Source organism: Pterocles gutturalis, unplaced genomic scaffold (genome assembly GCF_000699245.1).
Source record: "Pterocles gutturalis isolate BGI_N339 unplaced genomic scaffold, ASM69924v1 scaffold18438, whole genome shotgun sequence".
NCBI classification, from domain to species: domain Eukaryota; kingdom Metazoa; phylum Chordata; class Aves; order Pterocliformes; family Pteroclidae; genus Pterocles; species Pterocles gutturalis.
Window position 1 is genome coordinate 5068 of NW_010123614.1, and position 20760 is coordinate 25827.

The 20760-nt window shown below is 36.0% G+C and overlaps 1 protein-coding gene across 1 annotated transcript in view; it reads left to right on the forward strand.

The window, feature by feature from the left end:
• Positions 1–1121: 1121 nt before the first annotated feature.
• FBXL13 (F-box and leucine-rich repeat protein 13) overlaps positions 1122–20760 on the forward strand; it is a gene marked incomplete at its 5' end in the record, with an annotated part of 82315 nt that continues 62676 nt past the window's right edge. The window contains 8 exon segments of the mRNA XM_010077978.1: positions 1122–1225; positions 3772–3865; positions 4997–5064; positions 7241–7395; positions 8104–8213; positions 10361–10456; positions 17106–17201; positions 18634–18769. Of these exon segments, the coding sequence (XP_010076280.1) occupies positions 1122–1225; positions 3772–3865; positions 4997–5064; positions 7241–7395; positions 8104–8213; positions 10361–10456; positions 17106–17201; positions 18634–18769 (859 nt within the window).

The window sequence follows — 20760 nt, forward strand, 5'->3', positions numbered from 1 at the left end:
GTAATAACAAGTCAGAATCAATATGAGTGTTGGAAAATGAAGAAAGTATTCCTACGCACTGAGTGCATAGGTGGCAGGCCATGGTTTGGGAAAATTATACTAAGTGGATGATGAGATTGTATAGTCAGAATTTTGATGATGAGCTTCTGGAGGCTAGAGCAGATTCTGAATGCAAGAATGTGGATGTGTACCATCCAGCTGCACCATAGAGAGTGGTGGTAGTGAAAAGTGGGCAGAGGCAAGGAAAAACAGTTCTCAAAGTGTCAGGGCTGGAAGAAAATCTAAGAATTCTGATGTTGTTTTTGTGATAACTAATAAAAGCTAGTTCCTTTATAATAGACAGAGGGAAATATGAACAAGAGAGTGTGTCCCAGGGCAGCATCTTTTACATTAATGTAGATTAATGTCTAGTTAAAGATACACAGTCATGTTTTGAAATTTTTACCAGGCACAAAAACTTCTAGTTTATTGTTTAGATTAAGTAGTCACTTAAGTAACTGCAATTTGCCCATATACTTTTAAAAATCTATATCTTTTGGACTTTCTTACTGTATATGATCTCACAATCCAAAAATAAATAATCTATGAGAAAAATGGTTCATTGGTTATTGTGCATTGTTACTAAAAGATAATGCAAAGTGGTGTGATAACACAATCCTGAAAAATAATTTCTTTTTAAGCTGCATTTTTTTTCGGTACTGGTTACAAGATCAATTCCTGGTCATGGTTCCCATTCAACATACTCTCTACTACACAAGATTAATCTTGTTTTAAATTCTGCTTTTCATTAAGTAAATAAAATTATCCAATCCTTTATATATTCTTTTGTTAATGCACATTAAAAGCAACAAAATTCTTAGCAGGAATTGCTAAAGAAATACCACATATTATATTACTATCCTAAATCCAGTGCTTTGAAGTCTAACAGTTGAAATATGCTGCTACATTCAATATTACCTTTAAAAGTTGAATGGAAGGGATGGTAAGTGATAAAAAGAAACGCCTGCATTTTACAATATTTTTAAAAATGCTGTTAAACTTCTGTTTATTTTAACAGTTTCATATCTAGATGCTATTTTGCTGTTAACACAAAGGCATTAATTTGCAGTTTCTTTTTGCAGGTGCTTCTTTGTGGTGTAATTGTTACGCGTCCAGAAGACCCACTTACCTTTTTAGAAGAAAAGCTCAGAGAAATAATGGAAAAAGGATTAGATGCTGTCTTATGGTACATACTAAATGTTTGTGTGTGTGCTCTGTGGTTTGTAAAATTAAACTTGGACTTTTAAAACATGCAAATGGCACAGCATCTACTGGGTAGACTGCAAGTAAAATGTTAATGTTGCTTTTTTTTGCAAATATTAATGGCATATGATGTTGAAAAACCAGTAAGACAATATCCTCTAAAAACATATAAAATATTTTTTTTTATTTCTGTGGGTTTTTTGTCTACAAAATATCTAATGAATATAACCCCTACTTAATGTTCCTCTTTGTTTAGTTAATGTATTAAACTCTTTCTTTTGTGGTAATCAAAACTGAGGTAGTGTTACTCATTATAACTTCGTTGCTGCCCACAGTATATTTACCTATATGAACCAGGGATGTGGCTTTCAAGGACTGAACCATTAATTGTCATATTTCTCACTTTTTCTCTTCTCTGTGTGTTCTTACACCCTTTTAAGTCAAGTCATCACTGCATGAGATAAAAAAGACTAAGGATTTAGTTTTGTTTACACTGTAAACTTAGAAAATATTGTGATTGACTTAAATGGGAGCAGACTTTGGTCTACAAAATATGTGCAACTTCTATAGGCTAAAAAGGTGATTTTTTAAAAATATATTTCACAGCGAATGCTATTCCTCAGACTTGTTAGTGCTTTTTCCCGCTGTCAGAAAGAGAGTCGTTGATTAATTTGTAGTTTGTCAGTACCTGACAAAAGAGAGTGTGTATGTGTGTTCTCAGCTTACTGTGCAGAAAACAAGGTGCAGACTTTTGCATTAGTTTTTTTGTATTATGAGATCATGTGTTCTTACATTTTTTTGAAGAATGTTCTTTACTGTTGGTGCAGCTCTCTCCTGCTTTAGCTGGCACATACAATTAAGTGATTTCATGGTTCAGGTGTGTTTCAAGAAAATATGAGTTTTGTGAATATGCCATCTTTGAAGTTTATAAATTCTGGTCCATTGAAATTTTTGAATATGAGGAAAAAGTCTTCAGTTGGTGCAGAGGGAAGAGCAACAAGTTATAATGGCATTTGCATTGCCATTAATCACTAAGAAGATGGAGTACCCTCTCTTTTTACTCACTGGACTTCATTTGTCGGTGTCACAGCTGTGCAATAATCAAGCCTAATGTTTTAGGATATCGTCAGGATTGAGCTGCAAGAAAACTTGGAATATCGATAAGAACTTCTGCTGGGATTGTAGTGTAACAGAATAAGATAAGAGAAAAGATGAACAAAATTTCATAACAATAGGGATACCTGGAGGCAAAAGCTGCTGGGGAGTGAAAGGACTTTGTACAGGAAGGAGATGGAAAATGTTAACTCGATTTACGATAAATTCTGTGTTACATGTAAAGTCTATACAATATAATTTTTTAGAGTCCAGGTTAAGTAGATATGCTGTCACTAATACAATGTTTTAGTAAGGGACTGTTCTGTTGAGATACTAGGTTCTGTAAAATACCTCACTGTTGTCAGAAAGTTGCAGTGTTCATCACTGGATTAAATCTGACCCCAAAAGACACTTCTGATCTATTTAGACAGGAGCTAGAAAAACTTAGAGAACGAGAATTGGAAAAAAGAGGGAAGGCAATTTAATGGAGGAAGTCATGGTTGATGCTAGAAAAATGGCAACTTTGGCAATGTGAAGAAACTGTCTTCTCAAAGGGCTAGCCAGAGAAGTGCTTACCTTGCTTTTGAATTCTGTCTAATTGTCACTTCTGGTTGAATTTTGCAGTAGGAGGTGGATAATAAATCCTTAGTGTTAGGGCCCACTCAAGCAGAGATCTCTGGAGTTGTCTGGACCCCCAACCACTCTGCATGCACTCAATAGCTGACTTAAGTACCTGGTGGTAGCAGGTAAAATCATTACAGTGGCTGATGCAGATTTTTGTCCTTATTGTGTCCTTTCCCTAAGGTTCTCCATGGGGTAACACAATTCCTTGTATCACAAGGTGTGCCAACAGCCTGAACCATAATGATGCTGTTTTATTGTTTCCTTTACAATATTCATAATGTCTTTCCTAGAAAAAATAATTTAATTTTGGCCTTCTGGTAAAGACTTTATATTCCCATGTTTTTAATGGAAGAACAATGCAGCGTAGTCTTTTTGGTTTATTTGGCTCTTGCGGTTTACCTACCTAGACATGGCATGGCCTATCTACAACAGCAGGAAACATTTCTCCAACTACTGAAAATTTTAAATGGCTGTTCAGTCAATATTAAGATAAGAAACAAAATAGTATAACCTGATAGGAAATGTCCAAGGCAGATATTATATGGAATGTATTAGGCTCTGATGTACACAGTATTTCAACATAGCTCTAAGAGTAGCAATAAAAGATAATAATTTGTTTTCATATTTTATAAATACGTTAAAAAGTGGCTGCTAAAGGTATTTGTAATGAAAGTGATATAGGTCTTAATCTTTTAATAATATTATAATATATAACACATAACTAATCTATTAGGTATGGAGAAAAGATGTATTTTTAGGGGGGATACAAATATGGTTAATATAATTTACTAATTTACTTTTCTTTTAAAGGCATATGTGTATTGATCTGTCTTTACACCCAAAATTAAAGAGGATTTCAGAAACTTACCTGAATGCTGTTTTTGGACTAGATGATGAACAACTGGTAAAAATCATTAAACATTTGCATTAACTGCATGTTGTGAACAGATCTTCTAACACAGAATACTGATGTTCTAGTTTAAGTTTTCTCATGTTACTCTTCTATAGTTAACGTAAGGAATATGGTACTTTGCATTTCTTTCTACTGATACTGATTCATATCCCAAAACTAATGTCACCAGTGGTGAGCACAGCATCTAGATGTGTGGAAGGAACAACTAGTTCCTGTTTCATATTTGGTCATAATTTAGAAAAGAGTTCCACATAAATATGAATCTATTTCAATAGCATGGTTTTTGTATGCATTGTTTAGTTTTACTTAGACTGATTCGTAAAGTGTCACCAACACTAACAATTAATAGTTACAGTTAAATGCAGTATTATTGTACATAAAGCAATAAAGAGGTAAACACTTTGGTTTTACTGATCCAAAAAGTCACCTGTAGAGAAGAAAAACTGTTACTTTAAAACATTCAGGGAAGGAGAAAATTGTCACATGACCATGCAAGGAAGCAGTCTAAGCAATTTAGTCAGTAAGTTAGTATGCAGTGTGACCAGATTTTTCTCTTAGTTACCTCTGTATAACTGTACTCAGTTTTGTCCTCTCTTGGTACATCTGTACTGTGAGTTTACTGCAATATCATTTCAGCTGTTTTCTCTAGCAACCTCTCAAATATTATATTAATCAGTCTAAAAGTGGAATGATTGATTTATATGGTGTATATAAGAATATACGAAAGTGTCACAGTCAAATTCTCTCATAGATTTTCTTAGGAGTAAGAATAATAAATGAGATAAACCCCAGTATTTTCTTAGGCCCAATTGCTATCGCACATTCAAAGGACCATATTTTCTTTTACAGGGATATTCTTAGCCCGTAGTCTTGCACAATTTTGTAATCATCAAATTTAGCTTTTCCTTTAACTTCTGTGTGTAAAAACAGAAGTGTAATTTGTTAGCAAGTACTTCTAACTAGACACAGAAAACTGTATTTGAATATTTGTCTCTTTAAAAGAGATACTTTAATTTGCACCAACCAACATGGAAAATACAAGATTTCATATTTTTGTATGATGTTTAGATATTTGTAATACAGCACTGGTTTGTGTAATAATGTCATAAATTGTTTGTTTAGATGACTGAAGAATTATGTGCCAAAGCATGGGTCTTTTACAGCAGAAACTTAATGAAGCTATATTTTGGGTGAGTATATGCATTTTACCTATAGCTCAGGGACATCTTAAGAAAAATCTTTTACCAAAGCAATATTTATTTAGAGTCATAGAATTATAGAATCATTAAGGTTGGAAAAGACCTCAAGGATCATCAAGTCCAACCCAACACCACCTAACTCACTAAACCATGTCCCTAAGCACCACATCTGCACATTTCTTGAACACCTCCAGGGATGGTGACTCCACCACTTCCCTGGGCAGCCTGCTCCAATGCCTGATCACTCTTTCAGTGAAGAAATTTTTTCTAATATCCAGCCTAAACCTTCCTGGTGCAGCTTGAGGCCATTTCCTCTTGTCCTATCACTTGTTACTTTAGAGAAGAGGCCAGCACCCACCTCACTGCAATCTCCTTTCAGGTAGTTGTAGAGGGTGATAAGGTCTCCTCTCAGCCTCCTCTTCTCTAAACTAAACAACGCCAGCTTCCTCAGCCGCTCCTCATAAGACCTGTGCTCCAGACCCTCCACCAGCTTCGTTGCCCTTCTCTGGACCTGCTCCAGCACCTCAATGTCCTTCTTGTGGACAGGATTCAAGGTGCGGCCTCACCAGTTCTTTTGAGGGAGGTAGAAGTTTTCATTTTAGTAGAACAATGTGAAGAGAGATTAGAAACTTAAATTTGGCTTTTATTTTTCTTAAGCAATGTTATTCTATGTTAAAACTAGTCAATTCTGAGTTTCTGCATGTTCAGATCTGAACAAAGTCCTTTGACATTTCTGTACTTTAGTCAGCTCTATTTGACAGGAATATGGTAGTATACCCAGGAAAAAATGGATAATTTGTTTTTGGCTTTGCAAGTAAAAGATCTGCATTCTCTTCTGCTCTTTCTTCAGTTTCCTTTATGCTTGGGTTTTGGTAACTCATGCTTTATGTAATCCAACTTTTCCTTTTAAAAATGGGGATAATACATAGATATGTTTTAAAATATTGTAGTCCCAATAAATAAACATGTTCACTGATTTATTTGTTATAAGCACTTGTATCAAAATTTAATGATACTCCATTTAGAATACATGAATTTGTGCTATTCTGTTTTGAAAAGAGTAAAATGCTAATTATATAGGAGGTACAACTCTGTTAGGAACAGTGGTGTAAATTCTTATTAAGAACTATAGAATCACAGAATTGGTTAGCTTTGGTGAACATTTATCTAGGCTGTTTTTAGTCATCTTAAAAATCACAGGTGTTGGAGGTATGACAATCTCTGCACACAGTTTATTCCAGTACTTCATAATCCTTTCTATTAGAAATATTTTCTTAATACTTGCACCTTCCTTGCTACAAGGAAAACCTTTTTTTTTTTTTCCTTTTTGTCTTATACATCAGGGACTTGGAAGGTTATTCCTTTTTCATTTGCAGCAGTATTTTGAAGATTGTCTGAGCTAACAGTTTTGTTTAATTATCACAGAAGTTGGACTGGAACAATAGAACGTTCCATTTATAATTGCTCCTGACTATATAAAATTAATTCATTTTTTTTTAATTTGAAATGAGAGAGATTTGGCAAATGAAAGTAGTCATGTAAAGTTTAATTTATTCAGTAGTCTTTCCAGCAATCAGATATGGAGAAATAGTGTATTTGAATATATCAGTGACATATAATTTATCTGAAATACATTTTTCATTCTGAATCCAATTATTCCTTATTACTTAGAAGAGAAATAGGGTTTTTACCAAAGGTTAAAATTGTTAAGATATACATTGAATTTGTATTCGGTTATATTAATCTTAGTTGTATTGACAAGAAAATGTAAATAGCAGTTAAGTGAATGCCTGCATCTAGCACTTTTAAATTATTTTCTCTAAACACTCAAATGTCCTCCCCTAAATACAGATCTGTATGTTATAGTACAGCTGATGGCTGCAGGAGTCTATGATGGTGGAAGAAAGGAGGTTTTTATTGCTTGATACCGTAAAATATTACAAACAACTAGAAATTTTATTAAAATGAGTGAATGAATTACTACTGAAAAATATTATCAAAGCATATTTTATTTAATTTAGAAATAACAAACATCAGTTCTATTCAGAAGTTTATATTATTGAGTTTGACTGATCTGTGTTTCACAGCAAATTGCAGAGTTTTATAGATTTTTACTTCATTCAGATCAGGAGCCATGTTAAATTACTCATTCTGTTTTACATTTCAGAGGATGGATGAAATATAATCTGCTGAAAAAGAACAAAAGAAAAAAGGCAAAGCAGAAGATGGCTCTAGCAGTAGTCCATTATAACGTCCAAGTATTAAGAGTTGTTATACAGAAGTGGAGCATGTGGGTGCAGATTCACAAGGAAAAAATGACATGTAAGTCTATATAGCTGCTTTGCATCAGACAAAAAATACAAGTTATATATAAAATAAAACTATGCTGTATAAATAAACTATGCTTGGTCCAACAATTTACATGTAGAAGGACAGCTACAGTATTCCCCATGCTTTTTTTTGTTCTGGACTAAAGAAAATTAAATTCCTTCAAAGTTTTCTTAAAAGTTTTTTTTTTAATGTTTGTGTTAATTCATAATGAACACGTGACCTTTCATAAGCTGCTTTACTGTTCTTTGTATGTTTAACACTGGTGTAATACTTTGGACTTAACTTTACTGAATTTAGTTTTATGACTTTTGACTTCTATGCCATCTGAAACGTTATTAAAGTTTTGTTATTGTATTTTATTTCACTGAGGTCTGTACACATCTTGCAGCTCCAAGTTCTGTAAAATTATTGGGTAATTTGGTAGATGAAACTGTAGATCAGTAATGTCTTCTACACAACTCTGATAAATTGGAAATATGTCAAGTTTACGCCTTTCCTGCTAACTTGAAATCCTATTGCAACAGTTATAATTGTTTGTAAATCTATTGTAAAAAGTTATTTATTCCCTTACAGAAGCTCAATTGAATATGTATCTTATTGAAATGTAATTTGATAAACAGTCATTCATCAAGGGACTCAAATGGCGTACTTGTTTTTACTTGTGGTCCTCAAATTGGTTATAATTATGTATTTTTTCAGTGGCAACGAAGAGATTGCAACAGATCTTTAGCAAAATGTATTTAAATGCTATCATGAAAGCATGGCACAGAGAGGCCCACCGTTCTTTGAAAACACAAGCATATTTTGAGGTATGCAGTATAATATATTAAATGCAGTAAGCTCAATGGTTAAAGATTAATTCCATTAATTCCAACTGTTATGGGAAAAACTGCTCTATCAGTACTAAATGAAATGTTTCAGTGTACTACTACTACTGTTCAGTCCTTATGGTGTCATGGGAAGCAGATACCTCCGTACTCTACAAGTGAAAGTTTGGTCATATCTTAAGCAGCAAAAGGGCTTGAGTGTTGTTCTGGATTATCAGTGATCTATCTGGCTTGGATCAGGTGGCTGATGTCTTAGGAGTAGTATTACCAGTTGAGATGGTAATCAGTAAAGATGATGCCTCTAGATCCCTGCCACCAGAATCCAAGTGGTGTAGATTCCTGCAGAGTGAGAAGAAGGCTCAGTAACCTCATCTCTTCCCCAAAAGTGTCAGGTAACCAAAATTGTCATCACCTGAGAGTAGGCAGCACGTGGACAGCCCCATATGCCCCACTGCCAGCAGCTCTGTCTGGTCTGACTGTGAAAAACAGGGCTCTTCTAATTTATGGAGAGGTTTGTCCTGCCGAGGAAGAGAATGCCATAGCTTGGTGGCATGCTTGGCAGATACCATGTGGGAAAGGGGAGAAACGGGAGCTGTAAGATCCAGCCACTGCTAATAGCATGGGGGTTCCAAAAATCATGCTCACGCAGATGAAGCTTGCCCACTGTTTGGCTCCTTTTCCTTCCCCTACTGTAGGATGGTCAGAATGGAAACCAGCTATGGACAATTTATCAATTGCTGGCTGCCAGACACCAGTTGTCAAATCCTTCCTGCAGTGAACCTGTCATTAGTGGTGCTTCTTCCTGGTTCTCTCAAACTAGTTGGTTGACTCTCGGTTTTATTTTTGTTTCTTGTCCCTTCTGTACAATTTCATTATTTTGTTTTCTTGCTGGTATCTTAATATACTTAAAATGTTAGTCTGACTAGATTGACTGCAAAAAAGACGTCCTGTTTCTAGAGTGTATCGGAGCATTCTTAGGGAATAATATTCTTACATTCTCTCCGTTCTTAGTAGCAGTTGCAAGAGTTGGTATGACTTCTCGAATTAGATTAGAATGAATATAACATAAAGCATGTAACTGAATCCACGTTTTTTGATTGTGTGCTTTTGTATTGTGTACACTTCTGTACGCTTTTTGGGTGCAACTAAGTCACCTAAACATAGTTTCTGGTGTAATTCAGAATGCCCTGGGGTATCTCAGAAAAGGCTAGATGAGGCTGGCCTCCAGCTTAAAGCTTAAGAAGTGCAAGAATCCTCTGCCACTCCTGTGTCCTATCTGCCAGTCTTTTATGGATGTCTTGGGATAATCCAGGGCATCCGAGATGACGTTCATTTATTTTAAAATGCAGAATTAAACCATCAATGATTATACTATGCAATAAATGTAATGGGCCAGAAGAACTCACATTGGTACTAAAGGGCAAATAAATTTTCAGAATGCGAAGTTACAATCCAAAGCTCATGATTTCTATTTACTCTGTTCTTTCTGGCTTTCCCATCCCACTGTTTTCTTCCTTCCCATTTTCGTTATTCCTAATTTCTCCTTTCCTACATATTTCCTCTTTCTTTGCTCTTCTCCTCTCTTCCCTGTAGCAGTATTCAAATGAAAAACAATTTTATAACCGCGGAAACTCTAACTGCTTCTAGAGTTAGAATAAAAGACAAAAAAAGAGGTTCAATGTTACTCCTGTGTTCAGATCATACGTGAATGAGACATGAGTATCTTTCCTGCAGTATACATTGTTGGATACAATATAACATCAGAGGGATTTTAGTAGTGATATCTTTTGAAGACTTGCGTGAAAAATTTGCATGTGCTAATAGTATGTTTCTGTCATATTCTGTGCACAAACTAATGTACACAGAGTTTTAGTTTAGAAATACAGATGGTCTCCTATGCTTCTATATTGTATTGCTATGATGCAAAATCACGAGATGCATACTAAAACTATGATTATTCTTAGCAACAGCAGTTACAAATACTCATAGATGTGCCACTGTATGTGGATTTGAAAATACCTAGTTAAGTTTAGCAAATTTAATTTCATTTTTTTAATACTTAAATGTATTTGAAACTTTGAACCTGTAATTAAGATAAAATTGTACTTCTCTTTACCATCTTTTTTCAGAGTTTGGCAGGAGAAAGTCAGAAAGGCTGTTTTGAATCAAATGATCTTACTGTTGGACATAAAACATCCCATTTACCAGAAAAAGCCTTATTACAGGTTTGTGATAATTGGTGTTCTTTTAAATTTTTAAATATGTGTATTTCATAAATGATACATATTACGTTTTATTGAAAAGGATGTGTTTGTGTGATGGAAAGGAAGAATCCTGTTTACATTGTTTGCTTTGAGTCAAGTGGAATCCTTTGAAGGATGGTAATGCTATTCCTTCCTTCAAGGGCACCTGATCATGTTCTGTGTGCCCTAACCTGACATCCAGATCTTCTCTGAGCTGAGACAGAAAGAGATAGAAGGAGACTCAAAAAGGGAGAACAAGAAATCAGGAAATCTGTGGGACAGGTAGAGAGTGGAACTCCTGGGAGAAGTGAAGGGTATTGTTTGCAGTGAATAGAAGCTCATAAGCCAAGCCCCATATGTGATAAAAAGTAGTTTGATTTTCTTAAAAATGTAGAGAAGACTACACAGACATCATGCAGCTCCTTAAGACAGAAAAAACTGCTAGGCCAGAAAACAAGAGTATAGGAGAGGAATCTATTGCAAGGGCACAGTGGGTAGGGAGAGATTTCTGTCCAAACTTTTTTATTCGATTTGTTTAATTTTTTTGTTTGTTTGTTTAAAAGGTTGCTTTGTTTGGTGTTTTTGTATCCTTTCAAAATGTAACTTTAGACAGTGAAAGCTTGTTTATACGCTAACTTCTAGAAGAGAAGCTATCCTCGTAAATTGCCTTTTTTGAGGTCACATCATGTTCACAGTTACATGTGCTGCTGTCACAAAGAATCAGGTCTCATATACTTAAAGACTATGCACATGAAAACCAGAATCCAGATATTAACATATCAAAAAGAATGACAGCTATTTTGAGGTATGTAGCCATACTTTTTGATTAAGGCTGCAGAGGAGCTTTAAAAATACATTATATAATTTTCTCTTCTGTTTCTATATAAACTTAATTTTATAGCCTATATAAATCAAATGCACTGTCAAGTGCTACTTTAGTGGCTTAGCAGAAAACATGGATATCTTCCATTTCTAGAGCAATTCCAGCTCTGAGGTCTGGAGCTGAAAAGCAAGGTAGTTTGCCAGCTTAGACTTTGGTCCCATCATAGTGTGTATTTTAATGTGCATTTATAGGGAGAATGAAGGAGGAAGTGAGAATTCTGCTGACTTGAATAGGAAATAATAACCTAAAGAATGAGAAAAAAAAATTTGCATAATCCAAACAAATTTCAAGACATATTTCTGTGATCCATATATAAATGTCATTGTAGGAAGAAGAGTTGTTTTTGTTTGTCTTTATTTAAATAGTATTTGCATATCTAAAATTCAAATCCAGAAGCTAGAGCTAAGGAAATCGTATGTCATAAAGGAAGTAAAAACTAATTATATCACTGCAGTGAAACAACCCAGGAGGTAATAAAATGAAAGCCAACAATAGGCCGATATTCCTATAGGGAATGTTAGTCAAAACTCCATTGTAGTAGTGATGAGGTTGAGTTTTTCACTAGAGAGTGATCAATATCTGCTGGATTTTCAGGAAATGATAAATAACAATAACATTTTCTGAATGTTTTAAAATGTGCTGATTAATTGAAAAGATCTTTAACTAGCAGTATGCCCATTCAGGAATATGCCTTTTTTGTCACAGTTCTTTTCTTGTGACTGAGCACACAGGTAAAGATAAAGTAATGGAAAAGTCCTGCATGTTGAGCAGTATACATATTGTATAGCTTTGTATTCCTAAGGACAAGATGTACACACCAGTTTCTGTGCACCTTTTCACATATTCCTGTATGTAATATCTGCCTGTTCCTAGAACTGAAACAAATATACTTTTCTATTCTGATTTGTATGTAGTAAATAATTTTAAAATATGATTTTTTCAATCCTGTTTTCTTGCAGTTGAGTCCTGTTACTTCCCCCTCTTTACAGCACAGGAAAATAAGAAGATTTTAATATGTAGCATAATATTGCTTCTGGGAGGAACCTATGCTCTAGTGACTAAAGGATTTAAAAACATAAAATGAGCTTAGGTAGGAGTTTATCACCTAGATCTAAAATAGAGATACTTAAAATTATAATTCGGTATCATTTAACTGTGCAAATATGCAGGTTCCTCAGAACTTGAAGTTTTGCTGAGGGTCTTGGACCCACAATTATAATTGGATGGAAGCTGTCCCCACCTTCCTGTTATTCCCATTTACCCTTTCTTGCCCCAGTACTGTTCTCCCCTTCGGGTTCACTACAGTCATTTATATGAACCACATCAGGGAACAGATCTCTGAAAGATTTTCTTCCATTTTCTTCTTTTGCTGAATCAGTTGACAGTTAGATCAGGTCTTTAATGCAGCTCGTATGTGGCTGCATGAACAGTTATTTGAGTAGAGAGGAAAAGATGGGGAACAAGTGGTGGGGAAATGCAATTGCTGTTGTTTTTCTTTAAAGTGTAATTGAATGAAGTATTGGTGAAGTATTGGTGCCTTCCTTTTCGGCATAATTTTAAAAGTTGGTCCCTTCACCATCTGTGGTGAGATGTGAGTTAAATTCTTACCTTTACCAAAGAGGAACAAACCCCTGTCGATGCTTGGAAGGCTGCATTGACCACCTGCTTTCATTGGGTGCAGTGGAGAGACAAACTGAGCTGTTGTGGGGTTGCTGTGGAGGAACATCAGTTTCCTATTTTTCCTAGGGGGCTATCCCAAGAGAAGTTGAGCTGCAGGGAATGGGAGCTATTTCTCGTGGGTTATGTTGGGGTAGGGAGGTTAAGGACTGGGGTCAACAAAAAGACAACAGCAGCAGTGCAGGGATTTGGGGAGGGGTGCATGGAGGGGCATGGAAGCATGTGGGATTGGGGATTACCTTCTGGAGGGTCTCCTTCAGGACATGTGAGGGAGAACAGGCTGAGCCAGCTGTGCTGAAAGTATTTTTGCAAGTATTTTTTGTGTATGAGGGATAACTAGTACAAGTTATTACATATGTGGGCTGGAACCTAGAGCTGTGGATCTTCAGGGCAAGCCAGAAAATAATGGCTTTATTTATGTGCAAAGTGCAGAGGGAACAAAATTTATTATAGAAAAGCAGGAAGCCTACTGAAATGCTTCCATTTGGTATTTAAAAAGAAGGCAGTTCCCTTCATCCAGAGAGAAGTGCAAGTCTGCGTGGCTGTCACCTGCTTTCTTTGTCTTGAGCTGTCAGTATTTTATTCAGTACCGGAAGCCAGAAAGAGCTCTTTTGTTTACTGGCACAGACCAGAGCTTCCCACTAGCTGAGAGCCTAACCATTTGCTGCAGAAAGGCAGAGCTTCCTTTTCTTCCCTTTCTTCCCTTTCTTCCTTTTCTTCTTTTCCTTCTTTTCCTTCCTTTCCTTCCTTTCCTTCCCTTCCTTCTTTCTTTCCTCTCTCCCTCCCCTCCCTCCCTCCCTGCTTTTCTTGCCTCTGTGAACCCTCGTGTTCTCTTTTTGGTGGATCCAGTATGTAGATAGAATCTCCTTCAAGAGGAGATTGTTACTGAATGCTGTCTCCTCCCGGCCAGATCTGTTTGCTCTGAGCATTCACAGCCTGTGGAAAATAAAGCATGCCTGGACTTCTCAAAGTTTTGGAACTTGTGGTAAGGAGACTTCATGGACCCTGGCACTGTAGATGATAGTGGATGATTTCAAAATCACAGGGTATTTAGTAAATTTCATTATCAGTATGCTATCATTTATTGCAGCAGTTTATTTATTTCTTTTCTGCTTCCTTGCAGAAAAGTATCTGTCAATTTGTATTTCCTTCTGGGACAAGATCTGTCCTCCGGGCCAGCTGGAAACCATTTGCTTCATAAATTACAGTTTCCTAAAAAAGGCAGTGGTACCACAGTATCCAAATGTCGAGTTATTGACAGAAGTTGGTTGCTGTGCCTTAAAGCTGCCTACTGTGGTGTTGACCTAACATGAAATAAATGCTTCAACAGCGCTTTTCAGAACTGAAAAATCAAAATCTTTCTAGCAGGAGTGTCAAATTAAAAGCCTTGCTTTTGTTCTTCTTCTATGAAACTAAACCCTATTGATGAATAATACAGTCAATATTTCCTTACTCATTCTAACAAGTCATATAGGTCCATATATTCAAATACTTTTTGTGACTTGTGTCAAAATTGCTTAGATTTTTAAATTAGATTGAGTTTTGAAATTAAGGAAATAATCCACATGACCAAATTAAACAGACTTTTGGTTAGAGAATCCTGTGATGAAGCCAACTGTAATTATAATGAGATGCAAGTCTTTGAAGAGATGGGGTGTGCAGAAGGAATTTACTGTTGAAGAGGGCCTACACATTTCTGTATTTTAAAAAATCTTTATAAGTCCTCAACTGCATTCTGAACCGCCTAAATATCTTTAAAATAAGTATGGCTATAGCAAGCTCCCAGGGTTCCAGAATAAAAATAAAGCCAGAAAAACTGTTTTTTAAAATTGTTTTAAGTAGTTCATATGAAGTGAATACAGGCAGCTTGCGGGACGGCAGCATATTTTGAGGAGCAGGCGAACTGCTTGAATGTATTACCTGTGTGATTAAATCCTAGTGGTAAGAGACATATTGTAAGTGATTTTCTTACTTGATTTGCCATTTTCTAGCTAAAAAAATTATAGCCTTATAGTTTCTATAGGTTGAAATAGAAAAATCTTTTAAAACCTTGGGAGAATATTCTTGGCAGATATTTCTGCTTCTTTCTTTTGATTGCACTTAATTTCTGTGATAAAAATGGGTTATAGGCAGTATGTGTTTTTCAGTCCTGTTCATTTCAGCAGAACTGCACAGAATATAAATCAGGATAAAAGTTTTTCTTAAGGAAGGAGTATTTCCTTTAGTGAAATATCTTTTTTATTAGAACATTCCTTTTTGATTCTAACAGTTTTTTAATGACCCATTTATTATAAAATTTAATTCAGTATGACCAAGATAACCTCCACTTTGGTAATCCGTGCACTCTACATTTACACAGGTAGTCACTCTTTCTTCAGTTCTTAGTTATGTTGATTACCAGAAGTGAAACAAAATTTGCAATTATTTCCTTGCTTTTACAAAGGCTTTATGTATATCGCTTCTGAGTATAATGCTCATTTGCATCTCAAAGCCTCTATTTGACTGAAGATAGTTTGAGTAAACTGTACAGAGTAGGGATTCATTTTTCTGGGGCGTATTTCAAATTATACTTCGTATACTGCTGTAATGAGAAACAGGTTTTATTGCATGCATTATTATATGGAAAGTTGTATAGCTAATATACTCTTCTATAAAACACACTGGTGTCTTTGCTGTATCTTCACTTTGACATCTTACTATTAACGTACATATCTTAAATGCTAAGCTCTTTGAAAATTTATATTAACAAGAAAATATTCCCTTCAGTGACAGGTTATGGGATAAAATTCGAAAGTCCTTTTTTTTATTTTTGCTGTCAGCCAATCGCCATACCAGCTTTAAACCGTTGTCATTGATGTATTATTGTGCAGTTATGAATGTAATTACATTACAATCACAAAATTTTTCTTATATAAAAGTTGCTTTAGGAAAAGTTGTGCAGGATTTTAACTGTGTTCTTTTCAGATAGTTTTTTTTCATGCATAGAACTGCACAATTTAAGTGTTGCATTCATATCAGATATTGATATTTCAGCATATGATGCGGTAATTCAGTTCTGCAAATGATTATATGGAGTTTTTAGTATGTAAATAATCCAGCTGTCTTATATAAAATTCTGCACATGCTCCTTGTCTTTGAGTCTTAAATGCATCTTACATTTTCAGATGGTTATAATATAATGCATATTTGCTTCTATAGCAAAGACATTAAATTTTACCATATTTTCCCTCATTTAATTTTACCAACTTTCTTCAAAGATGAAACATTAGTATTCTGTTGGCAGAAATACTGTTTGATACTTGGTCATAAAAATGGCGGGTGAGGAGCTATGGCAGAAGCTTGCCAAATATTATCTTTGTTGAGTCTCTTACTTTCATGGCCTGAGATTGTTGTACATAAGATTATTTACCAGGACAAGATCTTTTTGGAATGCTACAATTTAATTTTTTCAAAATGTTGCTTAGTGGCAGCAGTATATTTTTGAATATTTAACTGTATAAAATGAACTATCAGTATAGCTTTTACATTTTTTTACTGTAATACAACATATTGATTTTAATATTCTGAGATTAAAGGTTTATAGATATAGTTACCAAATTATACTAGTTAAATTAGAAAAAACTCTGAGGTAGAAACTATCAAAACTCTTAATAGGCAATTTAAAGTTGGATTTAAAAGTACTATGTTTAACGTAAGCTTTAGTCGAAATTCTGTTGTCTAAAATAGGTTTAGGAGAGGTGTTTTAACAAGTATTGTTTTAATAGACATGTAATGAAACTGCTGATAGTCCATGAAAGATCTTCAATTTTGAAACATCCCTGTCATTCTCCATCATAGATTGAATTTAGGAGGTTTTAAGCAAAAGCTGTCTTTTCATATTCTTCATTAACACTGTTGATGAGAGGAATTACTGACATTCTGCTATAAAGGTGGTTTAAACTCCCAAGAAAGAAGTACTTATTTTGAAGATAGCTCTTGTAGCTTATGATAGGTAAATATATATCATTTAATACAGCAGTGCTTCTTATTGAATAGTTTTTAATACCATGTATGTCTGTTTTTCTGACATAGATTTTCCGTTATGTAAATTTAGTTGATCTGGCAAGATGTGCTCAAGTTAGCAAAACATGGATGCTACTAACTCACAGCAGTTCATTATGGAGTGATGTAAGTAAGATAATCACTTTCAATATTTTATTTCAGTTTTATTTCTTTTAAAAAAGAGTGAGACAAGGAAGTGGTTTACTTTAAGAATGCTAAATATCTAGGAGAAAAGTTTTATCCCCAGAATATGACTTGTTCTACTCAGCTAAATGAATAGGAGCAACTCAAATGAAGTTGTCTGTGGTGTATCGTTATAAAATCGGTGGAATTGAAAGAGAATTGCCCATTAAGGCTTGGCTGTAGCTCACTAAATTTAGACAGTTAGGTGAGATGTGTTAGGCTCCCTTGTTAATCTGAACAGGCACTGTATGAGTACTGTGGAAGGAGAACGTAACTCAGTTACAGATACTCTGAGACTACTTGCATTTGCTCTAGAGAGTCTCCTGTCATCCCTGGAACAAGTGGTGCAGACCAGCTCACTTCCATATTCATGAACTCTTAGAGTTGTTGAGGTGGTCACTGTGTCTCCAGAGCACATGCCAGTGTCCATGGTACTGCACTGCCTGAGCAGTCCAATTCCTTTGCACATGTGTTTCAATCAACTTGCCTTCTAGCGCACATTGTGTGACCATGATAGCATGGTCTGTTTGGGGCCACACCTGAAATAGCTACTCTGTCTTTGCCTTGAACTTAAAAATACAATCACACTGCTCATTGCTATTGCCTTCAGTAGTGCTGATGAGCTTCAGGTGTGAAGGACTACCTCAAGGCTCCCCAGTCCTTAGGCAGTTCTTAACACAAGCCATAGTACTTCAACCAATACCACTGTTGCCTTTCTATCGTTGCCTCACATACAGTCATTTATCAGCAGTACAAACAAAATTAGGGCCAGTTTTTTTAAAAGCGTGTGGGCACTTCAAACATTATTGGGTCAGATTTTAGGCCCTCAAATCTGAAATTACAATCCAAAATACCCTATGCATCTTCTGCGTAATCCTGGAGATGTCTAATCTGATAGGTATCTCCTTTTTGGACCTAAAAGTTCAGGATGATGATGGTAATTACGGAGATTGTTTTTCTCTTTTCTCCAAGAAGTGCATGACCTGTGGAGCTTGGTGTAAGGAAGCAGCAGGGCTGCTCTGCAGGGGAAGGCGAGCTGGGAGCCAAGGGTGCCAGAAGGGCAGGCAGGGGAAAATAAAATAAATATTGAAGTCTGACAATTTTCTTTGCACATGATATTCTGACATGTCATATTTCAGCACGCCTCAGCTCCATAAATACTGTAGACATGCTTCCTCTATATTTAAGTATTTTTAGTCAGCTGTCTAGTATTTTTATATATGTAATATACAGACATTTCTGTGTTTTCCAGACTATTGATTCAGTGTTTACATAGAACTTCACTTATTTACTAGTGATTTTCATAATGATGTGTATGTTGTATGTACTACCTATTTTTAGTACTGAATTATATATCAATTGTTTAAATTTTTAGATCAATTTTTCATCAGTAAAGCATAAAGTTCAGGACCAAATAGTAGTAAATATTTTGCAGAAGTGGCATACATATGTATTACGGTTGAATCTTCGAGGTTGCTATTCCCTTCACTGGCCTAGCTTTAAAAGCATCAGTAAGTAATACATGTATTTTTAAAATTTTAATTCTTTCTTTAAACTGTCTTCACTCTGTGCTTCACTATTGTCCCATTTTACTGCCTATTTTCTCCTATGTGTGTCCAGCCGTAATGAAGCAATGTGAATATGAGATCTGTAAAATTACTTTAAATGCAGTCCCCCTTCCTTCATTACAGTCTCCAGCGATATCCATATGACTGAACATTGCTAGAATGCTGTAGAATGGTTTATATTATGTGTGAAATGCTGTAATTTGACAAATAAGATTGGAATGCAAACATATGCTTAAATATATCAGAATGCCAGAATCCAAGTCTACTGAGATAACCATCACAGAATCACAGAATGGTTGAGGCTGGAAGGGACCTCTGGAGGTCATCTGGTCCAACGTCCGTGCTCAAGCAGAGATACCTAGAGCAGGTTGCCCAGGACCGTGTCCAGGTGGCTCTTGAATATCTCAAAGGATGGAGACTCCACAGCCTCCCTTGGCAACTTGTGCTCAGTTACCCTCATAGTAAAAAAGTGTTCCCTGTGTTTCAGGCAGCACCTCCTGTGTTTCAGTTGGTGCCTGTTGCCTTTTGTCTTGTCTATCACTGAGCACCACTGAAAGAGCCCAGCTCCATTGTATTTTCACCCATCCTTCAGGTATTTATGTTCCTTTGTAAGAGCGCCCTGAGCCTTCCCTTCTCCAGCTGAACAGTTCCAGCTCTCTCAGCCTTTCCTTATAGGAAATATGCTCCAGTGCCTTAATCATCTTTTTGCCCTTTGTTGGACTTTCTGCAGTATGTCCATGTCTCTCTTGTACTGGGGAGCCCAGAACTGGACACGGTACTCCAGGTATGGCCTCACTAGTGCTGAGTAGAGGGGAAGGATTACCTTCCTGACCCCCTGGCAGCACTCCTCCTAATGCAGCCCAGGATACCATCCACCTTCCTTGTGGCAAGGGCACATCGCTGGCTCATGTTCAACCTGGTGTCCACCAGGACCCCTAGGTCTTTTTCTGCCAAGCTGCTTTCCAGCTGGGCAGCCTCCTGCATGTGCTAGTGTCTGGAGTTGTTCCTCCTCAGGTGCAGAATTTTGCACTTTCCCTTGTTCAGCTTCATGGGGTTCCTGCCAGCCCATTTCTCCAGCCCATCAAAGTCCCTCTGGATGGCAGCATGATCCTCTTGCATATCAACCACTGCTCTCAGTTTGGTGTCATTTGCAAACTTGCTGAGGATAGACTCTATCCCATCATGCAGATCATTAATGAGGATGTTAAACAGGAGTGGACCCAGTATTGACCTCTGCGGTACACCGCTAGTTACTGGCCTCCGACAAGAGGCTGGCAGAGGAAAAAAAAAAGAATCCAGGTGGTCCAGGATATTAATGTAGTGTTTAAATTTTAGCACAAGTAGTAGGTACTTGATTCTACTACCGAAACAGAGTCCCCCTGGGTGTAGAAAAGTGTCTCAGTCCTTCCGGATAATATGTATGGAAGTACACTTTACTATGAAGGTTATGAAAGTTCCCTTAGTGACAGCATTTTGCAATAGTTTCAGGTCAGTAATCTTTTTATCTTTTTTCTTCCTGCACTAATCAGAGAGGTGTGCAGGAAAAATAGAAGCCTTTATGGTCAGTGTTAGAGGTTCAGTACTAGCTGTGAAAGTGCATTTGTTAGGAATTACCTGCATCCTAACTGTTATTCAGCCATTTTATCATGAAGAAAGTTAAAACATCTTGGTAGTGTTTTTATGAGAAAAAACTCTTCTGCTACAACTGGGCAAGATCCCAAGAAGTGTTTTTGATTCCTGGCAGAGCTTTACCTCAGTATTTCTCAAGCAGGAGAATGTTACTGATTGACTTTTCTAGCCTACACTTTAATTGAATGCAAATGCATAAAAAAGAAAAGAAACAATTTATTTTCCAAGTAAAAAGCATATTTTGATGTTTTGAGACTATAATGCATTTATTACTTAATCAGGTAATACACAATTGAAATTGTTGA